The sequence below is a fragment of the Coenobita brevimanus genome, chromosome 6, assembly GCF_032717465.1.
Source record: "Coenobita brevimanus isolate Jiangsu-jjx chromosome 6, ASM3271746v2, whole genome shotgun sequence".
Taxonomy (NCBI): Eukaryota; Metazoa; Arthropoda; class Malacostraca; order Decapoda; family Coenobitidae; genus Coenobita; species Coenobita brevimanus.
The window spans coordinates 28,448,001-28,460,445 of NC_136959.1; the positions used below are offsets into that span (position 1 = coordinate 28,448,001).

At 42.2% G+C, this 12,445-nt stretch overlaps 1 protein-coding gene across 1 annotated transcript in view; it reads left to right on the forward strand.

Annotated features, from left to right (window-relative positions):
• The first annotated feature begins 475 nt into the window (after positions 1–475).
• The window catches only part of LOC145400753 (uncharacterized), a 95,827-nt gene continuing 83,857 nt past the window's right edge, over positions 476–12,445 (forward strand). Inside the window, exons 1-2 of the mRNA XM_080273194.1 lie at positions 476–569; positions 3,901–3,949. Of these exons, the coding sequence (XP_080129320.1) occupies positions 476–569; positions 3,901–3,949 (143 nt within the window). The remainder of the gene's footprint in view (positions 570–3,900; positions 3,950–12,445) is intronic.

Genomic DNA, 12,445 nt, shown 5'->3' on the forward strand with positions numbered 1-12,445 from the left:
GGCGATAGTATTTTTGATGCTGACTGTACATGGTTTTAGTTCGGATTGTTTTAGTTCGGATTGTTTTGAGTTAATGATTTTATATATAGTCTCTCTCTTTCTCTCTCTCTCTCTCTCTCTCTCTCTCTCTCTCTCTCTCTGCCAATCCTCATGCCATGTAGCCAACTGTGTCCATAACCCCTTCAGTACGGTGAGATCTTCACTGTATTCTTGCTATCCACACAGTATTTTACTCAGCTCAGGAGAGACTTTGTGAAGTAGACGGGTTTGCTGCAGCCTTCTTTAACCACCTTCACTACTAGGCTGCTCTCCTCTGCCCAATATAATCCTCTCGCCCCACCAACACCAACACAAAAATACTCTTCTCACACACAACCTTGTCTCCCTCATTCATATTTATCTTATCTATTCGCTGATTACTACATTTACTACTGTTGTTACCTCAGGCAATTTATCAGTGGCAGGTATGGTCCGGATGATGATGATGATGTTGGACACCGATGACGACGATGGCAAACACGACGATGACGATGACGACGATTACGATGTTGACTACGACAAGGACGATTGTAATGATGATGATGATGACAATTAAATTTGAGGTTGCTTTATTCTTCGGCTGATGTCTGACTGAAAGACTGTGGAGTAAATAGATGAAATGCTTTGAAATTATGTGCAGACAGGGAGACAAATACATTATGGTTACATATGACGGACAGAAGCCACACCGGGCATCACTGGTAGGTAACTGGGTCTGGATACTGACGGCCCAGCATCGAAACCACCATTGCGTTGCAGGCTTCTTTAAGTTAATCAGACTAGGATTGGTGCCTGATCTGCTATCTTGTTTAACAGTATTTCTCTCTCTCTCTCTCTCTCTCTCTGTAATTGCACTAACCATGGGTCGGATTCCTACATTGTCCACGCACTCCTTCATCCATTTCGTAGCACAAACACTCTTACAGTGCACACGACTTCCTCAGTAATCTACACTGGGAATCCAGACATGAGTCACACACTCCACATGCACTCAACTTGCAGTCAGACACGCAAATAACGATGAGCAAGCACGAATGAAAACTAAACACACACACACACACACACACACACACACAAGTACAGTTAGCTCCCCCACAACGATTTCACACACATATTGTTCAAAATCCCACTTTGATCACACACACACACACACACACACACATCAACAATACACTCCCTCCACATGCACCTTGACACACGCACTTCTCAAAAAGTCGCTTTAATCCTACGCACCATCACATCTACTGTACTTTCCAATAACTCAGTTTCTTCATTCTCAGACTTCCTCTTCTCCATCTCCCACCAAGTAATCACCACAGGCACCCAGCAACACAACCACACTAACATATTCTAACAACGAATAGGTCAGAGTGGAGTAAGTTGCCACAGACCAGTGTCCTGCAATGGAATGATACTGAATGATTATGAAGATGATGATGATGATGATGACGATGATGATGAATTACAGACAGACTAAACAGAAGCCTCGCAGACAGAGTGGACGAATGTCCGGATCCGCGACAAGGATTCAGGTTTCAGTTCCTTCTGGTCATCATGAGGTTTCTTTTGTTTTCATTATTTCTAAAACTTTTATTTTTCCATTTAGAACACTAATACGCCTACTAAAATAATTCGCATTCGCTGACGTTTAAGTAGTGTACTTATATATTTTTTTCTTGTTAAAGTTATTGTCGTGGACGTTATAATATGACAATTACGTCATTAAAACATTAAGTGCGCAAACACACACACACACACACACACACACACACACACACACACACACACACACACACACACACACACACACACACATTTTACCTCTCTAGATATCTATAGCCATCTTTCAGTCAATTAATGTATCTGCTATTTTAGTCCTGCTACGAATCTGTCTATTATCTCAGTTTATAAGATCTTCTTCATCTCTGCATTTTAGTGGCAATTAGTCTGTTATTCTAAGATTAGATTGCGTGGTACATATGCACATTCAGGAACATAATTAGTGGCAAGGAACACAGAAAATGCAATTTGTATGTGTAATTGTTTACCTCTACCTCGTTCCTTCTTTTGTGGTATAGGTTGAAAACACACACACACACACACACACACACACACACACACACACACACACACACACAAACAAACACAATACACAGACACACACAGACACACAAAAACAAACAAGTAAACACACACACACACACACACACACACACACACACACACACACACACACACACACACACACACACACACAGATGGAGTTAGCTGGAGTAATGTGCGGGGGACAAATACAGTGTTATCTCTGCGTGACAAATGTTTTTTATTGTGGCAAGTGTCCTCTCCTACTAGATACCAACACACACACACACACACACACACACACACACACACACACACACACACACACACACACACACACACACACACTACTAATCAGCTATTTAACCTGTGCTTCAGTCACAAGGCAAATATATTTCGTTAACTGCAGTTCCACTTGATATAGCAGGGATGTTTGAAAAGAGGAGGTGAAACAGATCAATACTTCAATGACTATCAATTTCCCCTTATACTGTTACGAAAGCGTCGATCCATTATACCCTTTTTACTTTAACTTGGCCTAAAACTGCCATCTCTCCATCTTGAATACAGAGTGGTGATGGGAGATTAACGCTAGAATACATTGCAAGTCACGAAGAAGTACCGTGAAGAAAATATTGAGCCATAGTATTGTCTTCTTCTGCCACTGAGCTACGTGAAATAAACTGCAAAAGGAACAATCTTTCTTAAGTGCGCTTACAAATCATACTGATAATATATGAGCCTACTGGTAAAATGATGGGAGAAAAAAAATCATTCGTGGCCAGTCGAGCTAAAATGTATAAAGAATAAAAGATAAAATTAAAATGAATGGGTGTATCAGAGATTAGGTAGATTCGCTCTATTTCAGGATGGAGCCAACATTGTCGCTAGCCTCAACATGCATAAACATAGGAAACTATCATACGCAGAGCCTTATAAAAAGAGAAACGCGTACGAATATTCGTGATATATAATGCAAGAAGATCTAGGGATGGTCCAGTGCCTAAAAGCGTAGTAAAGAGGTAGAGGCATTATGCGGCCCAGGCAGAGATGACGCAAAAGGCACACGTAAACATCCCTGTCTATTATTTTACTCCAGTGAGTGCCATTATGGTGTTGCAAGTAGTAGCAGTCATAGTAGTAGTAGTAGTAGTAGTAGTAGTAAGTAGATCGGTAGATAGACAAAGAGATAGATAGACAGACAGATACCCTGTTAGCTAGAAACAGATAATCAGATATACATTTAAGATGAAAGCAAATTAAAGAAAGATAGACAGAGACAAGTATACAGATAAACAGACAAAGACAGATACAGCGATAGATACGTAGAGAGATACATTAATATATTGCTGGATATATTAGGCATATAATGAGATACTTTAGGAGATAACTTAGATTTTGAAAGCAATGAGGATTCAGGCTAGGATGTTTCCAGAAATGTAATACTTCTTTTTGGGAGGTACGAAGGATTATATTTCTTATTTAGGGCTTATAGGAGTAACGGAACCATCCTTAGTGTTTAGGTTCTGTTACCCCCCCCCCCCGTGTGTGTGTGTGTGTGTAACCGCAATAGCAATGGGTCGAGCCCCATTCGGGAAATCTGTTATATTTTCTATAGGATAACAGATTCTTTTTTATAATGAGTTATTGGATGAGTGACTTGATTTCTTATTAACATTGACGAGCTTATAGAACTGACTGTCTACGAAATAAGTCGGATAGATAGATAAATAGACAGTTTTAATGACTGAATGATTGACTGATTCATCTTCCTCACAGGTAAAGAACAGAAGCCACAGCTGCCAAAACTGGTAGATAACTGGGTCTGGTGAGTAAGGCCCAAGATCGAAACCACCAACGGCCACCTGGTTTCTTTTTAATATGTTCTGCTGCTGTTCTTTTTTCAAATTCAGTTTACACACTGATATATATTGTTAGTCTCTCTCTCTCTCTCTCTCTCTCTCTCTCTCTCTTACACAAATCGATCCATCCCTGTACACTGTGTGTGAACATCTCTTCATTATACATGGTGAACGTTTCTATTATTTATTCCTTTAATACGTGGATACATGGGATACAGACCATTTTAGGCGGGAACCGCAGGACAACTAAGATAGCTGAGTGGCAGCCAGGAGATGGAGTGAGAGAAAGGGGCTGGTAGAGACCCTGTTGGAAGGAGGACACCTGTAAATGTATTGTACTACCATGAAACTGTCTTACAATTAACAAATTAGAGTGGAGAAAGTTTAGAATGATGATAATAATAACGATGATGGTGTATATGATGATGATGATAACAGAGAGGTGTAGATGACCTTTTAAGTGGCCATCATGGAAGAATTTAGTGACAAGAGAAGAGATAGATACACAAAGGAATACACAGACCGACAGACAGACAAAAAGATGAAAGGATGGATAGGTAGATAAAAAGATAGACAAATGGCTACGTAGACAGACAAAAAAATACAATGATGACATGATAGAGACATAGTGAATTAACATGAGAGACAAATAGAATCACTGTTTAGGAAATTGGGATGGGTAAACAGAAGGACATATTGGGATGGGTAAACAGAAGGACATATTGGGATGGGTAAACAGAAGGACATATTGGGATGGGTAAACAGAAGGACATATTGGGATGGGTAAACAGAAGGACATATTGGGATGGGTAAACAGAAGGACATATTGGGATGGGTAAACAGAAGGACATATTGGGATGGGTAAACAGAAGGACATATTGGAATGGGTAAACAGAAGGACATATTGGGATGGGTAAACAGAAGGACAGAGATACAGATTCAGTTAAGGATTATATTTTCCATACATGTATTTAGCAGAATCACTGTTTAGCATATTGGGGTGGATAGACAAAAGGACTGAGATACACATACGTTTATATATTATATTGTAACGACAGGATTTTACAATCCCACCACTATTGTTCCAACAGTGTAATGTTAGGATTTATGATCTTACCGGTTGTTGGTTCTGTTCGACTTACCCATTGATAATACAAATGGTACTCGACTTAGTCTCCCCTCCGTGATTGATAGAAAAATCACTTCAGTAAAACAAAAGGGGGAGGGGTGGTGTTTTGACTTGGTATGATAAAGGTTGTTTTAGTTTTGGTAGCGTTTGTAGTTTTTGGCCGAGTCGAGATTAAGTCAGTACCACGTGTGGTCGTCGTTCCCAAAGCGGAGGAATCTTGAATTGGAAGGGGAGTGAGTTAGGCATGAGAGGACATAATTCCTTTGATTGGGTATAAAATGACATATACTTTACTCTACTTTAATAATTCTATACTGGGTTTCAACAGACATTTTTAATTACATGACCTTTAGTCATATGAAAAAGGGTTGTACATTAAAGCCATGGTTTGGGCGATCATTCATACAACATTGTCACCAGGCGAAACAATTTGGAACATTCAAGCGATTTCTGAGGTCATCGTACCTCACTCTTTATTGTCAGTTATTCTTGGGCTCGACAATAGCCTCAAGACTGGGACTTTTATGAGCTTGGGTTATCTTTTCGGGCTGGCATAGCCTCGAACCAAGAAAAATAATCACTCGTGTTCTATTTCGTACGTATAGTATAATCTCATCATGCAATTCACTATAAGTCACAAACACTATCAATTCATAATTATTAATAGTTCATAATCATCATTAATGCATAATCACTAAGAATACATAATCACTCGGGCTTGTCTAGCCTCGAGGAACAACTCGAAATCACATTTTTGCTCACAACCAGTATGTTCCCTTCAATGCTCCTAATTTTCAAACATATTAATATAAGAGAAAGAAAACGGTTAATGAGTTTGAATTTCGCCTTTCCGTTACATGATCACCTCACTTTTCAAATTTCTATTCCTTATCTACAAAAAAAAAAGTTCACCTGATCTATCTATCTATCTATATACCTAGGCTGCTTCCCCCAAGGAAAGGGAGGTATCCGAGACAGGACGACTCACTCTCCATTTACTCATCCATTCAAACACATTCATTCGCATCTTAGCTCCAAAGGGGAGAACGGACAGATCCTCACCGCATCACACCGCACAAGGGTCAACTGCGCATTGCAATCAGTGACATCCGCAGCAGGGCCCGACAGCAGAACTGGTTTACCCCTGCCACATCATAACAGACCCATCCCCTTACCCACACCTGACCTGACTAGCTGACCAGACCAAATGCGGGAGAATATCCCCTCAGGGCTGCGTCATCACTTATTCATTCACAATTTCTCTCCATTTATTTCTGTCACGCACAGCCACTCTTCCTTGCTCAACAGACATCCCTCTTGCATCCAGCGCTCTCTTCACACTGTCCATCCATCCTATTCGTGGTCTTCCTCTCAGCCTTACACCTCTCACATCAGATCTAGTTATCTTTTCACCAGTCGCTCATTATCCATTCTCTCCATATACCCAAACCATTGCAACACCCTCTGCTCAACTCTACCAGCCATCTCCCGAACAACTCCAGTTCTCCTTCGCACTTCATCATTTCGCACTCGATCCATACGCGTCACTCCACACATACTCCTCAGACATCTCATCTCCATTACATTCAAACTTTTCCTCTCTGCTACACCCATATTCCATGTTTCAGACCCATATAATGCAGTCGGTACCACAACACCCTCATACAGCCTTCTCTTTACATCCATTCTAAGCGAACGACATTTAAACACTTTTTTCATTCCTCCCAGCACCTTTCCTACTTCATTTATTCTAAACTTCACTTCTGCATCTATTCTTCCATCCACAGCAACATGTGACCCTAGATATTAAAAACAATCTACCTCCTCAAGCAACTCACCATTCAAAACTATATTCATCCCCCTACCATCTATCAACCTCGTACACTTCATCACTCTACTCTTATTCTCATTTACTTTCAATTTCCTTCTTTCACACACCCTTCCAAACTCCTCTACCAACTGTCTCAATCTCTCCTCTGAATCAGTCACCAGTGCAGTATCATCTGCAAACAGCAGCTGCTTCAGATTCCACTCTCCTCCATCAACATTTACCAGACTCAGACCACCTAAAACTCTTGCATTCACCTCCCTTACAACACCATCCATGTAAATATTAAACAACCAAGGCGACATCACACATCCCTGTCGCAGCCCCACTCTCACGGGAAACCAATCACTCACAGCATTTCCCACTCTTACACACGCTCTACTATTTACATAAAAACTTTTCACCCCTTTTAGTAACCTACCATCAAGTCCATACAATCTTAAAACAATCCAAAAAGCCTCCCCATCAATTCTATCATACGCTTTCTCTAAATCCATAAATGCCCAAAACACATCCTTGCCTTTCGCTAAATACTTTTCACACACTTGTCTCACAGCAAACACCTGATCAACGCATCCCCTCCCTCTCCTAAAGCCACACTGCTCATCACTAATCACTCCCTCTGTATCCTCTCTAACTCTCATAATTAACACTCTACCATACACTTTACCTACAACACTCAACAGACTTATACCCCTAAAGCTAGTACATTCATACTTATCACCCTTGCCTTTATACAACGGGACCACACAAGCACTTGCCCAGTCAATTGGCACCATACCTTTCTCAAAGCACACATTCAACAATCTTACTAACCAGTCAACAATAGTCACTCCACCACCCTTCAGGCATTCCACAGCACACCCATCCATACCTGCAGCTTTCCCTGTTTTCATCTCCTTTACTGCCTTCTCCACTTCCTCCTTCGTGATCAAAGAATCATTCAACTCTCCCAACACATTTATTCCTTGCACCCTTCTATCCGCCACAATCTCAGCCACCCTTTCCTCCTCTACATTTAACAATCTTTCAAAATACTCTGCCCATCTCATCCTTACTGCATCCATCTCAGTTAACATCCTTCCATCCTTTGCTTTTACTCGTTCTTCCTTCCCAGACTCTCCCTTTCGCACCCTTTTCACCTCCTTCCAAAAAATTTCTTATTCTGTTGAAAATTATCTGTCAGCCGCCTACCCCACCTCTCATCTGCTGCCACTTTAGCATCACGCACAGCCCTTCTCGCTCTATTCCTCTTTTCCTTATACCTTTCATATGACATCTCATCCTTCCTCTGCAGCCACACTTCATATGCATGTCTCTTCTCAGCCACAGCCATACTTACTTCCTCGCACCACCATTCACTTCCTTTTCTTACACCACCACCCACACGTCTCACACCACACACCTATTCTGCTTGCCCCACCACAGCACTCTTAAACAACTGCCATTCCTCCTCCACGCTGCCATTTTCCCGATCTTTCATTGCGTTCCACTCATCTTTCAATTTCTCCTGATACTCTATCTTTTTCTCTCTTTTATCCAACTCACTCACTTTCAAAATCTCCCTGCCACACCTAACTCTCCTAGCTCTCACCCATCTCTTACCTACTCTTAACTTTCCCTCCACCAGGTAGTGGTCAGACATACCTCCACCCTCCCCTCTCAGAACTCTCACATCCAACAATCTTCCTATTACATTCGTAGACACAACCACATAGTCCATCAAGGCTCTATCAACAACCCTTCCACTCTCGTGTCTCACCCATGTAAACTTATAAATATCTTTCTTCTTAAACAGCGTATTCCCAATCACCATCTCTCGCTCAACACACATCGCTATCATTCGTTCCCCATTTTCATTTCTTCCAGGCACACCATGCATACCAACTATGCCTTCAACTGCTACATTTCCCACTCTAGCATTCAGATCTCCCATCATTACCACATTCACATTCGCTCCAAAACTCTGCAGACACTCATCAACATCATTCCAGAAAGACTCCCTCTCTTGTTCATCTCTTTCACTACCAGGCCCATATGCACTCACAAACACCCACAACTCACGTTCAAATTTAGCTTTCACCCACATCAGTCTCGATGACACCTCCTGCCATTCAATCACACACTGCTGTACTTCCGGACTCACTAACAAGGCCACACCTTCTCTTGTCCTTCCTCTATCAACACCTGACAATCTTCCATTCACACTTCCAAACATAGATTCCCCCTTCCCTTTCATATTGGTTTCACTCAAAGCTAACACATCCAACTTTCTTCTCACAAACATTCTCCCAATCTCCTCCCTTTTAGCCTCAATTGTACTACATCCACGCACATTCATAGACCCAATCTTCAGGGTACGGGGATAACTCCATCCCCCGTCCCTTTCTCTGGCCTGTCTCTTTTTAGGAACTAAAAAACAGAGGAGGGGGTCCCTAGTCCCCTCACCCCGCCCCTTTTAGTCGCCTTTTACGACACGCAGGGAATACAGTGGCAGTATTCTTCCTAACACAACCTGGCTGCAGAGTAGTAGTACCACCCCATATTGCGGCCAGGTGGCGGGGGGGACACAACTACATTCAGTTCATAATATAATTCATGGGTAGTGTAAGTGTGTATGTAAGACGAGTCTATGGGCAATACCACGAGATGGCCTCGACCACACTCTGACGTCACGGTGTCTGGGGACTGAACCAACGTCTGTTACACACGATGTCTGAGCAGCGAGTCTACGTTAAGCTTTGAACAACATTACTTCATATGGTTCATGCCAAGTAAGAATTAAACAAGGAAAAAAGGGTGGGGGAAAAGAGGAATGTGGACAGCTCACCTGAACCAACGTCTGTTACACACGATGTCTGAGCAGCGAGTGGGCCTCTCGGGCACGCAAGAGACGCCACTGCTAGATCAAATGAGATTGTGTTTTTCCAATATGGTGGGTTTTAATTCTCTTCACTATTTATATAGTAGTGTACACATGATGTTAGGAATTTTGACTGAATTGGGGAAAATTTGGGATTCAATCCTTACTTAATTTAAATACTGAATTTATCACTATCCCACTTTGAGTTTGGGGTAGCTTATGCCATCTAGTGATGGCTAAGGCAAGCGGGACTATTAGATTCTCACAAATGACATTATTTTGGCCTTTATTACTATTAATCTTACATATTTGGGTTCTAGCAGCTTCATTAGTAAGCATTTCACAACTATGATACAGAAAGAATTGTATACCCATCATTACTCTGTTTAAGGTTTAAACTTGGCACCCAGCAACGACGCATAAACAAGTAGAAAGGCCGCAGGCATCTGTGATTCATTACTCTACCAGACGGAGGAATTCCCATAGCCCAACACTCACAATTACATCACCCATGCATAGATACAGAGATGTATACATATAAAAATAAAGTTAACCCTACATCAAACATTAACATAAGAATTACTACTTAGGACCAGAATTTACAGACTAGTATTCAGATTACACCCTAGCTAACTTAGAAATTACAGTACCTCTAAACACATACATGAATACTAAATTTGTGGCACTACATGGCTCCCATGTTCGGAAGACAAATTTTACCCAAGTCAGTCATCTATGACATGTGCATGGATGGAATGGTGTTACTCCTATAACTGCTATGAACACTTTGAATTGGAATATCTTTCCCCACGATCGGTGGCACCTGTTGGTCCACATTAAACACCTGATGCGTACCTCGGAAGGTCGCTTACTCACTTCATTAGGAAGTATGATCACTCCTTACACGTGATGTTATGAGAGAATTTATGCCCCAGTCAGCCTCAGGTTTTGGAGGATAGCTTGTTGCTCACCTGAGCTTGACAGGGTCTCTCGAGAGTGAGATCACCACGGGGGGCGCTTCCTTCCACTCTTCCATTCGCATTTGCATTCACTCTGTTCTTTTGTTTCCAGCTTTCCGCCCGCAAAGGTGAGTGCTCATTCTGTCCTGAAGACTCCACTACCTCACAAACCGTGCTAACTGTAAGGTGAGAGATTAATTACTCCTCTCGAAGTAAGGCACTTCCCAGTTCCAACCGGAACACTTCTCTCTTTTTTTTCTTTTTACACCCACTCCTCGGGGATGAGTCCACCTGGAACATAACTTTAAGCAGTTATGTTTCACAACATTCGTCTCATGCACTTATCTATACTTTTCTAGCTAACACTCCTCTATGAGCCTCCGAGGGGCATTCCTCACTCGTGGTGGTAATCGCTCATCTTTGGGCTCCGGGGCGAGCTCCTGTTGCAACGGTTCTAAGAGCCATTCCTCGGTACCGTAATATGGTTTTACCTTTTCAGCAGCCCTTTGTATTCTTTTGCCACTAAATACATTTTCAATGATGTAAACGCTTCCATCTAGCAGCACTTCGATCACTTTATACAGGCCGTCCCATTTGGCATTCAGTTTCCTACAGGTACCCAGCTGTATGGTTTCTTTTTACGCCCACACCAAGCTATTGACCCCAACCTTCTGCGCTCTCCTCCGCCTGTTGGCCACCTCCCGATATCGCCTGGTCATTTTCTGGTGGGTACTTTTAATGAGCGTGTGTGCTATCGCTAGGTCGTCCTCCTCTGCGTCCACGGAAGGCAATAAGGTACCAATGAGGCGAGGGGGATGGCGTGAGAAGAAGGCATAATAGGGCTGTTGTCTCGTGCTCGAGTGCACCGCTTGATTTATGACGGTTTGGCATGACTGGAGCAGCTGAGGCCAACGCAGGGGGTGTCCGTTGCAGAGGGATGCTAGAATACTTTTCATAGTCCTATGCATCCTTTCAGTGGTGGAATTTCCCTGGGGATGAAAAGGCGTGATGTACAGCAAGTCCACCTGGTTCCTCCGGCAGAATTTCTTGAACTCTCCACTCATGAACTTTCCGCCGTTGTCCAGGACGATACCTCGTGGCGTCCCAAAGTCGGTGAAGTATTGCCCAAGACAGTGTATGATGTGTTGTGTATGTTTGTCTCTGAGTGGATAATACTTCACAAACCTACTGTAGTGATCTATCACAGTAAGGACATATCGGTAGCCCTGAGCTCCAGCAACCGTATCGATCAAGTCGATTCCGATACGTTCCAATGGTTTACTTACAGGCGGGAAACCTTTCCAAGGTTGCTGCAACCCAGTTTCACCTTTGAATCTTTGACAGGTGGGACACTGTTTCACATACTCGCATACATCTACTTTTAGATTTGGCCAATAGAATAGTTCTTCTGCTTTTTTAATGGATTTTTTCTGACCTAGATGCCCTGAGATTTCATGAGCATGTTTTATAGCTTCTTTTATTAATGAATTAGGAACCACCACACAATATTGAATGTTACCACCATTTGTTTCCTGAGCAAAATATAATAGTTCGTCAATCAATGCAAACTGGCTCGACATGGCTTTCGGTAGTCTTTTAGTAGGGAGCTTCTCACTACGCAAGTACTTAGCTAACTCATCCCACATGGGTTCTTCTTGCTGCTTATCTCTCATTTCGTCTCGG